Source organism: Lepidochelys kempii, chromosome 1, assembly GCF_965140265.1.
Source record: "Lepidochelys kempii isolate rLepKem1 chromosome 1, rLepKem1.hap2, whole genome shotgun sequence".
Lineage (NCBI taxonomy): Eukaryota > Metazoa > Chordata > Testudines > Cheloniidae > Lepidochelys > Lepidochelys kempii.
Genome location: NC_133256.1, coordinates 216,279,356 through 216,296,023, shown reverse-complemented (window position 1 = coordinate 216,296,023; position 16,668 = coordinate 216,279,356). Strand labels below are relative to the sequence as shown.

The 16,668-nt window shown below is 46.2% G+C and overlaps 1 protein-coding gene across 1 annotated transcript in view; it reads left to right on the top strand.

Annotated features, from left to right (window-relative positions):
* Positions 1-10,204: 10,204 nt before the first annotated feature.
* A2ML1 (alpha-2-macroglobulin like 1) overlaps positions 10,205-16,668 on the top strand; it is a 38,123-nt gene continuing 31,659 nt past the window's right edge. Inside the window, exons 1-3 of the mRNA XM_073313270.1 lie at positions 10,205-10,273; positions 11,781-11,964; positions 15,860-16,022. Of these exons, the coding sequence (XP_073169371.1) occupies positions 10,206-10,273; positions 11,781-11,964; positions 15,860-16,022 (415 nt within the window). The 5' untranslated portion in view covers position 10,205. The remainder of the gene's footprint in view (positions 10,274-11,780; positions 11,965-15,859; positions 16,023-16,668) is intronic.

Below are 16,668 nucleotides of genomic sequence, written 5' to 3'. Positions count from 1 at the left end.
CTTCAACTCCTGGGCCATATGGCAGCCTGCACCTCTGTGACCAGTCGTACAAGGCTGGGCCTTCGTTGCTTCCAGCGTTGTCTAAGAACTGCTCATTCTCCAACCAAGGACACCATGGACAGGTGGGTCCCTGTGCACATAAAGAACTCCCTAACCTGGTGAATGGAGCAACTCCACATCTGTACAGACAGCCCTTCTGTCGCCCAAACCCATCAGTGATTCTAACAAATGATGCATCCCTCTTAAGATGAAGAGCCCATCTCGGCACCCTCATGATTCATGGACAGTCTATGGAACCAATTTCCACATTAACTTATTGGAGGTCAGTGTGGTCGGGAACTCTTGCCTCCATTTTCTGCCCCTCATTGGGGCAAAACAATCAAGTTCATGACAGAAAACATGTCCTGCACATTTTACATTAACAAGCAGGGAGGAGCAAGATCCCCCTCCTTGTGCACTGAAGCTATAAAGCTCTGGAACTGGTGCATAACCAGCCATATACGAATTTCAGTAGTTTATCTTCCAGGTATCTGGAACTGCACAGTCAATGCCCTCAAAAGACATATCTCTCATGACTACAAATGGGAGCCAGACACTCTCATTCTCCAAGTCATAGCCCACAAATGGGGACTGGCCTGATCTTTTCACCACCTCTGAGAACAGGAAGTGTCCTCTCTTCTGGCCAAGGTGGGGGTCTGGCTCACCACTCCCTGGGGGACATCTTCCTTCTACCATGGAATAAGACTCTGTTCTATGCCTTTCCCCCAATGCCCCTAATTCTAGGGGTGCTGAACAACATCATATGGGACAAGGCCAGAGTTATCCTCTTAGTACCTACTTGGCCAAGAGAAGTTTGGTATCCCGACCTGCTTCAACTTTGTGTCCAAGTGTCAATCAAGCTCCTGTCCATTCTTCATGTCTTGTCTCAAGATGCAGGTCATGTGCTGCACTCCAGCCTGGTGGTTCTAACACCTGAGGGCGTGGCTTCAGGAGGGTTCTAAGGAAAAGAGGTTTCCTGCTCTGCGGCAGGTATTATTAAACAGTAGAAAAACATCAACCTGCACTACTTACCTGCAGCAATGGAAGAGATCCACCCACTGGCATGGACGTTGTTACCTCCAACTGGAATCTGTTCCATTCTCCCTCATCCTAGCTTACCTGCTGGATCTGAAGACATCCAGGTTATCCATCAGTTCAATCAAGGTACAACTGTTGCCATATTAGCCTTTCATCCCCTGGTCAAGGAATTCAATCAGTGGGACTCCCTTAGCAAATTCAAGGAGGCTCCCATGGGACCAAGCCCAGGAGTTCGCTGCTTTAGCGGAAGAAGGTGCAGCGGTGGCAAGAGGGGCCCTCCAGATGGCCTGGGATGCTACGGACTCGACGGCCAGAGTGGTCGCTTCTGCAGTGGTGATGAGGCGCAGCTCCTGGTTACAGTCCGCCCGGTTATCCCAGGAGATGTAGGCCACCATTCAGAACCTCCTGTTTGAGGGGGCAGGGCTCCACGGCCTTAAAGACTCCCATGCCACCCTCTGTTCCTTGGGCCTTCATACCCCTCAGCAGGCCAGGAAGCCTTTCCGTCCTCCAGCTCCCCGGTCTAGGTCCTGTGGGACACCCTGGCTGAGCACCTACAGGAAAAAGGACAGATCTAAGTGGTCTAAGCAGCGGCACCTGTCGTCTTCCTGTTTATCTGTTCAGCCTGGCCCTTCCAGGAACCAAGGAGGACAAAAACAGGCATTTTGAGGGTGCGCCCGAGAGTGGCACCCCAGTCACTTCCCAGGATCTACCTTCCCATTCTTTCCTCAACCACCTGCACCCCTTCCGGTCAGTCCAATCACATCTGACCTCAGACCATTGGGTGCTCGATGTAATATCTTTGGGATCGACCCTGCAGTTCGTGGCTGACCCTACCTCCTTCCCCATTCCCCGTCCCTCTTCAGGGACCCTTCTCACCAGCAACTTCTCGTTCAAGAGGTCCAGAACTCCTGGGGGTTGTGGAAAAGGTCCCTTGGGACATGAAAGAAAAAGGGTTCTACTTCCACTACTTCCTAATCCTGAAAGCAAAAGGAGGACTCAGACCCATTCTGGAACTGCGTCCCCTCAACAAGTCTCTCAAGAAGTTGAAGTTTCTCATGGTCTCCCTGGCCTCCATCATTCCTTTCCTGGATCCAGGAGACTGGTACGCCACCCTCGACTTGGAAGACGCCTATTTCCATATTTCCATTTTCCCAGGGCACAAGTGCTTCCTCCATTTTGTGCTGGGCCACCACCATTTCCAATTCATGGCACTGCCCTTTGGTCTCTCGTCAGCCCTGGGAGTGTTCACAAAGTCCATAGTGCCAGTGGCTTCCTACCTGAGGTGCTGGGGTGTTGAAATTTACTCGTACCTTGACAACTGGCTAATAAAGGGCCGATCCTGGGATCAGGTGTGGTGGCATCTCAGTCTGGTTTGCTCCACCTGTCGCGACCTGGGGCTGTAATAAACAAGAAAAAGTCAACCTTAATTTCAGTGCAACGCATACAGTTCACTGGAGTATCCTCGACTCTAGTCAGTCCAGAGCCTTCCTCCCCAAGGCCCTGTTCCAAGCCATGGTGGACCTGATCTCGGGCACGCAAGCCCACCCTCTCACCACCGCTAACACGTGCCTGCGATTGTTGGGCTACATGGTGACCTGCACTTCATAGTCTGGCTCGCGCAGCTCCTCCTCAGGCCCATGCAGGTGTGGCTGGCATCAGCCTATGTTTCCAACAGCCGCAGTGTGGACCATGTAGTCAGGGTCCTGCACCACATACTGTTGTAACTCACATGGTGGCAGAATCCTGCAGTGATGTTGGAGGGAGTTCCCTTTGTGGCTCCATCCCTGTCGGTGCCTCAGACCTGGGATGGGGAGCCCACCTGGGCAATCTCAGCATGCGATCATTGGTCAAGTCACGATCGCTCGCTACACATCAATGTCAGGGAGCTCAGAGCAGTTTGCCAGGCCTGACAAGCCTTCCTACCTCGCATAAGAAGCAGGGTGGTCCATGTTCTGACGGACAATATAGCAGCTATGTTCTATATCAACAAGCATGGTGGAGTCAGATCGTCTGCCCTTTGCCAAGAAGCCCTCAGGCTCTGGGACTTCTATATGCAATATGACTTCCATCTCATAGCCGCGCAACTCCCCAGGGCCAGGAACGCTTTGGCAGGTCGCCTCAGCAGGACCTTTTCATCTCGCCACGAGTGGTCCCTCTATCTGGAAGTGGTCAGCATCATCTTCCAGAGGTGGGGGACTCCCCGGGTGAACCTGTTCGCATCTAGGGAGAACAGGAAATGCCACATTTTCTGTTCAATTCAGGGGATCGACAGAGGCTGAATTGACATGAGCAAGCACTCGAAGAAGAAAAACCAGTTACCTCCCTTTCGTAACTGTTGTTCTTCGAGATGTGTTGCTCATTCCCATCCATTACCCGCCCTCCTGCCCCTCTGTCAGAGTTGCCAGCTAGAAGGAATTGAGAGGGCGTAAGGTTGGCGGTACCTAATATACCAGCGCATGAGCATGGCACTTAAGGGAGCACCACAGCCGGCCCTATGGATACCGCTAAGGCAAAAATCCCAGACAACTGTACATGTAGGCACGCACACACCTAGAATGGAATCAACATGAGCAACACATCTCAAAGTACAACAATTACAAAAAGATAGGTAACTGTTCTTTTTTTAAATGGCTATTTTTTTCAGGACTTATATTTCTGCAACCCCCTAGATCCTGTCTCTGTTCCCCATCTGTGCAATAAGGGTAATAGCACTGCCCTGTCTTTGTGGGATGTTACAAGGATAAATACATGAAAGACTGTGAGGCACTCAGATAAATACAGTAGTGGAGGCCAGATAGGTACATTAGATCAAATTGGCAAAGAGAGTTCTTCCTTGTTCATCTGTAACTTAGCAGCCAGAGACCATTGCAACCTCTCTGCCATCATATAAAAGAGCACTGGACCTTGGGGCACATGAGCACATCCCAGTGTGCCTCTTGAGCAATTTAAAATAGGGGGCTGTAGTTGCAGGTCAAATGCTTGCTTCTAGTCATGTGACCTTCAACAAACCAGTTATAAGGCTTCCTGCCTTTTAGGCAAGGATAGCAAATAGGAGAGACATACGGTCAGAAAAGTGTGCGGCTATACTAGCCAGGAAGGGAGTATCCTGACCCCTCCCAGTGGGCAAATGTTGGGAAAGCCCTGGGTAGTTGGTTGGAATTTATTTGCTTTGGTTTTGGAATTCTTGTTTTAAATTAAAGCCAGCCCTGAGAAAGGACTTTGGATTAGATGGTTGTTGGGAACTTTATTCTACCTTTCAGGTTGGTGTTTGCCTGCTGGTTTACAGATGCCCACAATGAAATTCTGACTGAAGCCTCAGACAGTACTCAAGATGTCTTGCCTCAACTTCTCAATAACCTTCTCCAAAAGAAAAAGTTAGTGATAGGGTGATGGGATAATCGACATGCGGATGTGATTTCTTGAGCAAATGGCTAATGACTTCTAGCTTGAAGGAAGCTGACTGTCAAAGATAACAACCTAAACCAATACCACCAGTCTAGCTCTTTTCTGGCTTATCTCCACTGGGTACTTCACAGTGGCACTTCAGGGCAGTACTGAGGGGAAGGATTTATTCTCACAGGAAGCATAGACCAACCTCCCTTCTGTCCCATCTGTGTTAGGCCATCCTTGGGTTAACTTTCAGATTTCTTTGGGTAACTCAAGGGAAAACATTTTCCCTCTGGCATTTCCTGGGGAGATCTAGGAGGCTCAGAACATCTCGGGCTGTGTGAGCTCTCGTCTGTTGGAGATAGTAAAACCAGTTAAACTAGGATGATGCTCCAGCTGCCATCTCTGAAAACCAAACCAACCTGTTAGTCAGTTGGCTCCTCTAATTTGACTAGCTCCTTCATCACAGAGGTTGAGTTTCCCTCCAGATACTGATAACCTTATTATGTAATCCAGCCCAGAGAGAGGTAAGAGATATAGCATTGCATCACCCAAGCAAGGAAATAGTTGGGGTGTGAAAACAAACTACCTATAACTGTCACCTCAGCCCTCAAGGTTAATGGCACAGCTTTAATTTGTGTATCTTTAGTCTGGTTGTATCTTTGTCAAGTAAGTTTTTGCCTATTTGTGAACCCACTTATTGATGAAAAGGTATAGCTAACTAATTGACTACAGTTGCAGTTCATTGTTAAGAATGTTCAAGAGACCAAATAACCAAGCTCAGCCAAATGCAATGTCGAAGGATAAAGCAATACAGTTTAGGAAAGAAGGAGTCAATATGTCAACAATCCTTTCCAGGAAATGAATTTTTGCAACGTTTTTAGTTCACCTTACACAGAAGATGTGCTTCTCAAATGGCAGTTTGAGCCACTTATATTATATTAGCCATCTTTTATCTAATGGCAATTTACAAGTAACAGAACAATTTTCATGTGACTTAGTTTAACTAGCCAGTTTCTGTGCCAGTTTTGTCTTTGGTGCCTCCCTGTACTTTCCCATCTTTTGTTTTGAATATTAAATTCGAAATGTTAAAGGGCATGAAGATACTCCTAAAAACAAAGTATTTATATACCTTACATTATTTCCTTACCACCTTGTACCTTTGTTTCATAACACTCATCCATCTAGCCTTTGACAGCTTCTGTATTTTTCTAAGGGCTTGTATACTTATTCCCATGCCTAAGCTAAGCTGCTGACCTATTCTTGTCCCTGGGTGTTGTGGGGGATATGCCTTAGCATAAGTGAGCAAGAATAAACATAGTGCAATTCAGCATGATTAGCCAGCACACTCACACACACATATTATATTAGTACCATCTGCATAATACCTATTAATATGGTTTGTGTGAATGTGTATATAACCTAAATGCATTGGCTAACATGCTTTCTGGGTTTTAAAATTTGTCTTTAATTGTTATTTTATTGGGCTCATGTTCTGCTTAGGAGCAACTGTGAGAAAAGGAGCAGAGAGGGAAACTGTCTGGAAAGCCAAGACTGCTTCATACTTCAGAGTGGGAGAGGGAGAAATTCTACTGGAAAAAGGAGGGTGAAAAATGTAGCAGGGTAAGAGAAATTCTAATGGCAGAATAATGGCGAAGGCATCCACTTGCATCAGTGTAGCTTTTGTCAGGTTTGGGGGGTTCTAGATGGCTCATGTAGAGCAGAGACTTCCATTTAGGAAGAAAATATTTTATAAGGGAACCTCCCTTGGGAGGAGGCGAGGAGTTAAAGCAAAAAATGGTTCAAGAACTCAGTCTAGATCCTGTCTTTCAGAATTCAAAATAACAGGTTTGCAAATCTTGTGCTGCCAACGGTTTTGCACCTGTCAGATCTTCCATTATCACTGTTTTTTGTGAATCAGGCCTGCCATAAGCAGCCATGGTGCCATTGTGTCTCTTCTAGATTTGGCCCTCGAAGTGCTCCTCATGATCCGCCATTTCTCCGTAACCTCCTCAAGGCTGTGCACTGAAGAGGAGCTCTGTGTGGCTTGAAAGTTTGTCTCTTTCACCAACAGAAGTTAGTCTAATAAAAGATGTTACCTCGCCCACCTTGTCTATCTAGAGGTAGAAGTGACACTCGCAGTAATTATAGAGCTGGAAACAATGAATTAGATCACCACTTCTCCTCCCTCCACTTCTTTCCCTCCTGGCCAATGCAGGTTTGTTCCCCACACTGTTCTCCAGGGCTTCATCTAGTCCTTGTTTTAAATGTCCCAAACTATGGAGTTTCTCCTTTGGGGAGAGGATTCTACTGCCTAATACAGCTAAGCAATCTTCCTATTAGCAAGGATATCCTGAGATCCATCTTGAAATTTCTCCCCTTTCCTCAGTTTCACCTAGTCCTCCACCCTAAACATTTCCTCTCCCTCCTCAATGCTAGCAGTTTTCATATACTTGATCATTTTCCTATCTCCCCTTCTTGAGAAACATACATTTCTTGTGAAAGTAAGATACTGATAGCTCAACTGAGAGCTAAGAATATTGCTTTATATATTCTCCCCACACAGCCCTGCCTGTGCCCCTCAATCCTGCCCTGCAGCTCCCTGCTATTCCAGCCCTGGGCTCCCCACACAGCTCTGTCAATGCCCTTCTGTCCTGCCCTCTGTTACGTTGTGGAATAGTCTTTGCAAGGGACATAGTGGAAACACTATTGCTTAAATTATAAAACTAGGACTGAACATAGCCCTGGTGAACAGGGAACAATCCTTCATAGGACTCCTGGGACAGAAAGGATGTGTGACTTCATAAGCAGCTTTCATTTTCTAGGAATCTGAATGCCAAATCCATGCACACAAGTTGAAATAAAGGAAATCACTTAAATCAGACCTTCCCGGTATTTTTGCAGACTGTGCTAAGAATTTCAGAAGATATTAATCTGGGAGGGGAAATCAAACAATGTACATAGAGAGGCACGATTTTCACCACTAGTGCAGGCAGTTTGAGTTGGGGCCCAGATTGGGAGGATGGATTGCTCAGGCTGTTCAGAGCGGGGGAAATGAAACCCTTCATTTTGCAGCAGTGGTTCAGAAGGGAGGCTGTTGCACTGAGGCAGGCCAAGTTTCTGATGAGCACTTTAGCTGTAAGGGTCAAGAGAGTTAACCTTTGATTTCTGGCTCAAGAAAGGACAGAGAGGGATACTGAAGGAAGAAGAATGTACAAGCCAAGATACTGAAGGAGGGGAGATCATTGCAAGTACTGGGCTAGTGTGTCAGGACCTCATGAGAGTTATTGGTGTCTTTCAGAAGAAGTTGTACCTTACAACAGTAACAACTGAACCCTTTCTAACATGCACTGAATCCACTTGTCTCCCTTGCACATTTTACCTCTCTGGAGTGCAGGAACCCAGCTATAACTGAGTGTTATTCAGCAGCAGGTGTGGCACATGAATTTTCAGCTTTACTTTGAGGACTGTGACTTCCTCTTGGCTGGAACATGCAGTGAGAGTACTGGCAACCTGCCACATCTTGATTTAGCACAAGGACCCCTCCCTCCCCTTCCTCTAAAACCTTTACATCATGATGAGAGGAGGAAAAGAAGATTTTGCTGACAGAGGATGCCCAAGGCTTAGAGGTAGGATTTTAATTTTGGAAGCCATTCACATATCTCATTGAGTTCATTAGATGTGAGCAAACTGTATTGAAGGAGAAGCTTCCTGGGCCAAAGAACATGAGAAGCTGTGTGACTGGATATAAAAACACATTGAAAGTATACAAACTAAGGGATGCAAACAACAGCATGTTAATCTGAAACTTTCAATTTTCAGACTATTGCAGCCAACTTTCATGCCAATGCACTGGATGCAGGAGATTTAACCTGAATACAGCAATAAAAATATAATTTGATTTTTATCTCCTCAACTTAAATAAACAACGAAGGCCGTATATTCTATTCTGTAGATCAGCTGCAGAAACACATCACTCAGAACAGAGGAAGGATTTCTCAGCTGTACATATGTCATCTCTATGCAAATTCTTTTGCAATTTCTCTCATTTGGCGTGAGCCATTCCACTTGGTACTTTCCCTTGGCTAGATTTGTCACCTGTCCAGCTGCTCAAGAACTAGATACCGTGTACATAATCCTGTACATAATGTACTGTGTACATAATCCTGTCTTCCATTATATTACCCTTCCTTATTCCTCAAGGTATGCATGTTAATTTTAGAAGAGGCACATAGCACTTTCTCACACTTACCATACAGTATTATGAAGAGACACTAGTTGCTTCCACAGAGATAAAGCAGAGATTTCCATTAGGCTTTCTCCCTACAACCTTGTAACTGCACCCATGCCAGAATTGTGATCTGCTTGCCACAATTATGAGCTTAGGCTGGGATTGATCTTTTTCCCTTGAAAGTCTGAGGGAAATCAGTTAAGGTGTTTGGGAAGTACTAGACTGCTAATATTGGGATGATCTCACTGTATAGCTATTTTCCACCAGAGTTTATGTCCCATCTTATCTCAAAAATGGTTTGGCCTAGAAACTCCAAATGTGGTTTAATACAGTCTGTTGTCCCTTAGGCACTCTAGTATCTTTGCCTAGTTTCTGCCAGCCGTGTACTTCCTAAACAGTGGGTCCTAGCTGTCAGCTGGATGGGGCCTACAGGAGCTACATGCAATCTGCTCAGTCTTGTCTATACTAGCAAACATACCCATAACTCTCTACCAGTGCAGCTCCACCAGTAATAGCAATGATAGAATGAAAGCTGTAATACAGACAGAACTGTGATATATGGCATCTAGACAGAGCTCGACTGTATGTCTGCTCAGAACAGTGTTAGATGACGGGGCAAAAATGTCTGAGTCCTGCCTATGATACATGTTTTGGCAGCTGTTGTTCCTCCTATTGGTTGAGCTGCACTAGAAGTGAATTCTGGCTATGAAGTTTGCTAATGTAAATGCAGCCTTGGTATGATAATTCTCTGCAGGGCTCTGTAGCAATCTGGCTTTTTAACTGTTCTTAATTTGTTCTTTCAGGTGATTCATATATTGGTGCTTTAGGTGTTGGTTAAGTACCTTCAGCATTGTTTGGTTTGAGGTGAGGTTGTTTGCATCACTGGTTAGGAAATTATAATCTGGGAGTGATGTTATATTGGGTGGCTCATGTTTTCATTTGCATTTAATTTTTAATCCCCTAGTGCAGGGAGTGTTTGCTGCATTGACAAAGTTGCGTATTCTTTTCTGTATGTTGATTAGGAGTGGGACCTTAGCTAGTTCTCTGCAGCCAGTGTTGCTCTATGTACATATAAGCTCTCTTTCACTCTCTCACACACACTACACATACTGTACTTACACACATAATGTATATATTCTTTGGTCCTGGCAAATTCAGAGAGAAAGGGCCTGAGTTTAAGTGGCTTTTCCAGCTTTCCAGAACTTGTTCATCTCCATTCCAGAGTAAGTTCCCTTCATGGGTTAAATCTGAACTCTGCACCCTCCCTCCTACAGTCCTTGATTTGTGGATTGTCTCCCATAGGTGACTGGGCAAGGAGTAATCTTTAGAGTCACACCCCTGACAGAATGAGGATATAAGACCGGCACCACAGAAACTGAGAGCCAGAGAGAAAGCAGCTTAGTTTCTGCTCCTCTCTCTCTCTCTCTTCCTGCTCCCCAACTTGAATCCTAGCTCAGAGGCTTCCAGGTAGCTCACTTTGGGGCGGCGCTTGTGGCAGGTCCCCACAGAGATGTGGCTCCTTCTCTTCAGCACCCTGGCCCGACTCCTCCAATCTGCTGTCACGGATGACCCTGTCCCGTAAGTCACTGTGGGGTTAGGGACTGGCTCCAGCTCTTTGACTGTGGAGAGGAGGAGGAGGAAGAGGGCAAGGGGCTGGGAGGGAGAAGCAAGTTGCTGTTGGGGGGAGTGGAGAGCACTTTGGTGGCTAGAGGCATTACAAATGCCCAGGCTGGATTGAGGGGGCAGACTGTTGGGGAGGGGATGAGAAGTGGGAGCAAGGAGGTTGGGACAAATATTTGAGGGTGATGGTTAGGGGTGGGTGTGATGATAATGGTTGGCAGATGGGAAAGAGGGAATATTAATTGACAGTCAGGGAAGCAGGCACATGGTTAGGTATGAGGGACCAGGAATTGTACTTGGTTGGAGAGAGGGAACAGGTAGATGGAGGAGGGACAGCTTGTTGGAGGAAGGGACCAGTGGCTGGGGGTGCACATGAGCAGCTGTGAATGCTGTGAGGGAGTCCGTAGGGAGTGGGGAAATCAAGGCAGGTTTTCCAAGACCCCTAAGTGGAGTAAGATCGGACAAGGCAGGAGAAAGCAGAAGCTGGAGCTTTTTTTATGGTTCAGCATGTGGGGGACAGAGAAAGCTGTCAGAAGTCTGGTGTCAGTGCTGGGTGGAGACTCCCTGATGAAATCAGTTGAGTTATAAGACCAGGTCTGGGGTCTCTTTCTCCTTGATTCCTGGCATTTCTCTCCCTTCCCTTGTTCTTTACACCTCCAAAGTGGAGGTGAAATTTTCATATTGACACCATCCCCTCTCGCTCCCCATCTGTCTCTTTAAGAGATGATGATATCCTCTGTGATACCACTGGCTGTTGCTAGGGAGATAGTTAGGGAGTCACAAAGGACCAGTAATTTCTTAGGCAAAGAATTGCAGGGGGTGGGAGTGAGTCCCAGCTGGAGATCGTTTTCCTCATGTTTGGTTTCCCATATCGCTCCCTCTGTCCAGTCCTCGTGTTTCTTCACTAAGAAGGACTGTGATAATGGAAGATGGTTGCACAGAGATAGCTGACCAAGGTACAGCAGCCCTATAAGGCATGTTGTCATGCAGTGCAACATTACCACCAGTAGTCAGGGAGACTATTGTGATGTCACAGAGGGAAACAGAATCTGGTAAAGGGCTGCTTTGATTGGAAAGCCAAGACTCATAAAGGCAGCCTCAAACCCCCCCCGCCCCTTTAGAGATAGTAGAGATTTTCCAAGCCTCCCCCAATAAGGGATGGGTGTGTCTCCCTGTGGAGGCTGCCAGAAGGTGTTTGCTGTGGTGCACCTCACCACCTCCTGTAGATCCCCAGGAAGGGGTGACACCTGTAAAACTGAGGGAGCATGGTGGGGGAGAGAAACTCAGCCTGTCTCCCCTGCCAGGGAAGGAAGCTTCTGCATAAAGCAACTTTAAGTTCACAAGCAGCCAGCTAGGTTGGTGCAGTTTATCAGCCAGTCAGAGAACTTGATTCCCTAGGAACGTTTTAAAAGAAACACACACGGTTAAATCCTTCCCTCTGGTTCTTTCTCTCTCCCTGCTCAAGGAATTACGTGGTTGTGGTGCCAGCACGGCTGAGCTATCCCTCCATGGAGAAGGTCTGCATGGACTTGAGTAACATGAAGAGCTCCATGCTGCTCACTATCAGCCTGGAGACAAAGATCAAGACCTACAAGCTGGTGGATGGGTTCATCTGGGAGAGGAGACAGCTCAAATGCTTCAGCTTCCCTGTAAGTGTCTGCGGGACTTTCAAATCATGGGGGTTGGATGCGGGTGTGCTTGTGGAGCTTCCTCACTGCTTGGCTTGGCTAAAGCACCTGTGTGAAGATGTTTACTGGTGTGACTGGTATAGAAGGGCATGCCTTGGTATTCAAATACCTGTTGTGACGTATCAGAGTACAATCCAGACTTCTGTGCAGCTCCGTAACCCTGCCCTCTGCAACCTTGGGTGCTTTGCAATACTTTGCAGCAGTAGCTCCCACCTGAGTCACTCAGAAAGAGCCTTCCATCATACAAGCTGCACCCTGAGTGTCTGTGTGTATGCAGCCTGCCAGCCACACTTGGGTTACACTTTGGCTCTCACCAGCCTTGTAGATCCCCAGGAAGGGGTGACCCTGCAGGGTAACCCTAACACACCCCCAGTCTTAGGTTTCCCCCCAGAAATGTATGTCGTGTACTGCCCAGCTCTCTCCTGGACTATACAAGCTATATTAGGTCTGTTATTTCTTTAAAAGGAATAATATGCACACAACTTGCCACTCCAACTGGAGTTTCCAAAACACTTCAATTTAAACATTCTGGAGTAGATAAAACAAGTTAATTAATTACATAGAGAGAGATTTTAAGTGAGTACAAGTTGTGAGGCATAAAAGTCAGAAATGGTTACAAGAAAGATAAAATGCAACAGGTGCCTAACTTAACAAATTACGTTAAAATCAAAGCAAAGTTTTTTCATCACATGCTTTCAGCAGTCTTACTGACCAAACTTGTGAGGTCAGGACCACTCCCCCTAGTCCAACAGCTATGTTGTTTATCGCTTCAGGTGCAATGAAGCAATGGAAAGAGATGGGGGTGCCTTGGGGTGTTGTCCCTCCTTTTTGTAATTTCAGTTTCTTTCTTGAAAAACATTTCCAGCTGGTTACCAGGAGACAAAAAGTCTATGGGGGAAGGATGTTCCCTGCTTTTTTCTTTCACCTGTTAGAGCTTCCTTTGTGTCCCTTCCTGCTTGACTCTGTTTACTGCTTAAATGCAAATTAAGGAGAGCACACATTCCTTTGTCTGAGACATAGTTGTTTGCCAGCCACAGTTTGGAACATGTGTTAATAAGTTATAAGATTCCACTGTATGGCGTTAATATACAATATTGCCACGCATATTTTATCAGGACAATACTGATCAGTAATTTGGGGTTTTAAACAATACTTTACAAGGCATACTTTATACAAAGATTATTACAATAGTGTGTAGGGTGTGAATACAGGGGTACATTCATGTCACCTATGCTGAGACCTCCAAGCCATCTCTGTTGAGCCTTTGTCTAGTTTGCTGGGAGGGAGTAGGAGCCAGAGAAAAAGGAGCAGGCAGGTAAATTCTGGTCATTCTTCACTTACTCCATTGCAGTGACGGGGAAGCAGGGAGGAGAGGGAGGAAAAGCAGTGGGATGCTGGGTAAATGAGAAGGTTGTTTGCAACTCTGTTCGTGTTTGGAAGGTGTTCTTCACAACCATGAGGGCTGGAGGCTTAATGTTTTTAAGGAAGGCTGAGATTCTGGATCACAGCTATGTGGCAACTTGAAAAGCCCACCATAAGTATGCAGCTGTTTGTTAGGCTGCAAAATGGTATAAGGGATCCTGAAAACACCATGTCTTGTTGGTAATTTAATTTACGTAACAAGTATAGAATCATAGGACTTGAAGAGAACTCGAGGGGTCATCTAGTCCAGTCCCCTGCACTCATGGTAGGACCAAGCATTCTCTAGACCATCCCTGACAGGTGTTTGTCTAACCTGCTCTTAAAAATCTCCAGTGACGGAGATTCCACAATCTCCTTTGGCAATTTGTTCCAGTGCTTAACCACCCTGACAGTTAAGAAGTTTTTCCTAATGTCCAACCTAAACCACCCTTTATGCAATTTAAGTCCATTGCCTCTTGTCTTATCCTCAGAGGTTAACGAGGACAATGTTTCTCCTTCCTCCTTGTTATAACCTTTTATGTACTTGTAAACTGTTATCATGTCCCCCTCAGTCTTCTTTCTCCACACTGAACAAACCCAATATTTTCAATCTTCTCTCATAGGTCATGCTTTCTAGACGTTTAATCATTTTTGTTGCTCTTCTTGGGACTTCCTCCAATTTGTCCACATTTTTCCTGAAATGTATTGTGTCCCGTGCCACTCCAGTTGAGGCCTAATAAGAAGAGCAGAGTAGAGCGGAAGAATTACTTCTCATGTCTTGCTCATAACACTCCTGCTAATACATCCCAGAATGATGTTTGCTTTTTTTTTTTTTTTTTTTTTTGCAACAGTGTTACTGTTGACTCATATTTAGCTTGTGATCCGGTGTGGCCACCAGATCCCTTTCTGCAGTACTCCTTCCTAAGCAGTCATTTCCCATTTCGGATGTCTGCAACTGATTGTTCCTTCTTAAGTGGAGTACTTCAGACCATTTCTCCAATGTGTCCAGATCATTTTGAATTTTAATCCTATCCTCCAAAGCGCTTGCAACCCCCTCCCGGATTGGTATAGTCCACAAACTCTATAAGTGTACTCTCTATGCCATTAGCTAAATCATTAATGAAGATATTGAGGAGAACCGGACCCAGGACTGATCCCAGTGGACCCCACTTGATATACACCCACTTCATGTATGCGGGGCAGTGAGAAAGGCAAATGAAAACATATTATTTTCTTATGCGTGTGTATATGTTCTCCTTTTGCCCAAAGACAGGCCCCAGAATTCAGTCCTAGAAGCCTGAAACCAGGATCCTCACTAGTGGCACAGAGTAGTGCACTGACAGGCTGTGCACACACGTGCACTAACAGGTGTGGTTAATGAGCAAGTCCAGTAATAATAAGGCCCCTGGGAAAGGTTTTTGTGGCACAGTAGCAAGAAGCGCTTCCTGCCTCAAGCTGTGTTGTGCCAATGTCAACACACGTCACAGCCCTTAGACGCTTCCCACTGCAATTCACATGTTCTGCAAAGTGTTTTATTATAAACAAACTCTGGGTGGTGGTACATGATAAATAAGGAAGCTGGGCAATGGGCTCGTGGTCACGTACCCATTGAGCCAGCTCTGTTTTAACACCCCCTCCCCCCCACACACACATGAATACAATGAGAGAGAGAGAGAGAGAAATGGTATTGGTTTGCAGTAGTGCAAGACTGTGCTCTGTGCTATGCCAATCACTGAAAAGCGAGCTGTTACTCTCCATCTCTTATCCCCCCCACTCATTAACACACAGTAATTGAAGTGTAATGGTTTCTGGGAGGAAGGCAGCACGTGATGTTGATGTCATTGGCAGGGTGGAGCTGGGCTGCCTGGGTCATGTAATGAAGTAGGTATTGTGTTGATTATTAGTGCCCATAGATTCTCTCTGTGTTTTCCTCCTCTTCCCACCTCATGCCTGGTGGCTCCCAGCACGTGCCCTAGTATTTGGTACTGCTCTAGGTGTGTGTTCATTTTGATGCTTGGTGAAGGAGCCACAGGCTGGTAATTGTCCTGTCCATTGAACGATGACCAAGGCCAATTCTGTGCAGCTAATGGCACTGGTGAAGCCCTAACTCAGCACATCTTTGATTTGATAAATACTCTTCGCCCAGCAATAACTTGGGGGGAGAGCGCTGGAGCCCACTTTCACCAGCTTCTTGACCCTTCCACAGTAACAAATCCATTTGCAGTACCTAGCAGCCACAACTACCATATAAGTCACACTCTTGTGTGTGTTCTTGGAGTTGAAGGGGCTCCAAGAATACAGACCTCTTCAGCTAAAGGAGAAGTCCCTCAGCTGGCCGCAGAAGTAGGTTCCTTATCTCCTCTGTGGATTACTCACTAGTGGGCAATGTGATCATTAATTTCCTCCTCCAAGGATTGTGCCTAACTCTCCTAACGTTGTTTCCTGTGTACCCCAGGTCCCACCTCCTTCAGGGGGCACTGAGGAAGTTGCTACCATTCAGCTGTCTGGATGTGGGAGCAGGAGCAAGATAGTTGAGAAGAAACAAGTCCTGATCGAGAGGGCCAGCAACAGCACTTTTGTGCAGACTGACAAGCCCATCTATATGCCTGGACAATTGGGTAAGAAGGGATCTGCCCTGAGGGATTTCCTTTCTCTGTGTATGCATGCAGATGTGTCATTGGGTGTGTGCATATATTCCTAGAGAGGTGCAGTTGTGAGTGTTTTTTCTTTGCATTAGTGAAAATGAGCACAACTTGCAGATGAGACTGTTGTGTTGTGTTTGCATGTGTTTGTTTGCACTCATATTCGCCGGTGCGTGTGCATAGGCAAGTGGTTTTTGGTGCATGAGAGTTTGCAGATGTATATGTGTACACTTCAGGTGCATATGGCGAGGTATTTGGCTACAAGCTGGTACATAAGCCGTGTTTATCCTCAGGTGAGTACATGTCTGCAGATCTATTCATGCCGAGAGGTTGGCTTGTGCAGAGCTCTGCAAGTGTGCGAGTGCATGGTAGCCGAAGGGCTGTGTGTGTTTCTGCACCAGTGTGCATATGTGAATTTGCAAGTGTACACATGTCTGGAGAGGGGTTCGTTCACAGATGTTGGTGTGAGTAAGCCAGTGCCAATGTATCTGCTGGTGTGTGCAACTAGTCTAGCATTCTCCCTTTCCAGGGAGCTTCCTGAGAAGCTGAGCAGTTATCGGCAGAGATACGGCCTGTTTAAGGAGAGGGTTTTTTTCTCTCGCATTTCACAACCCCTGACAAA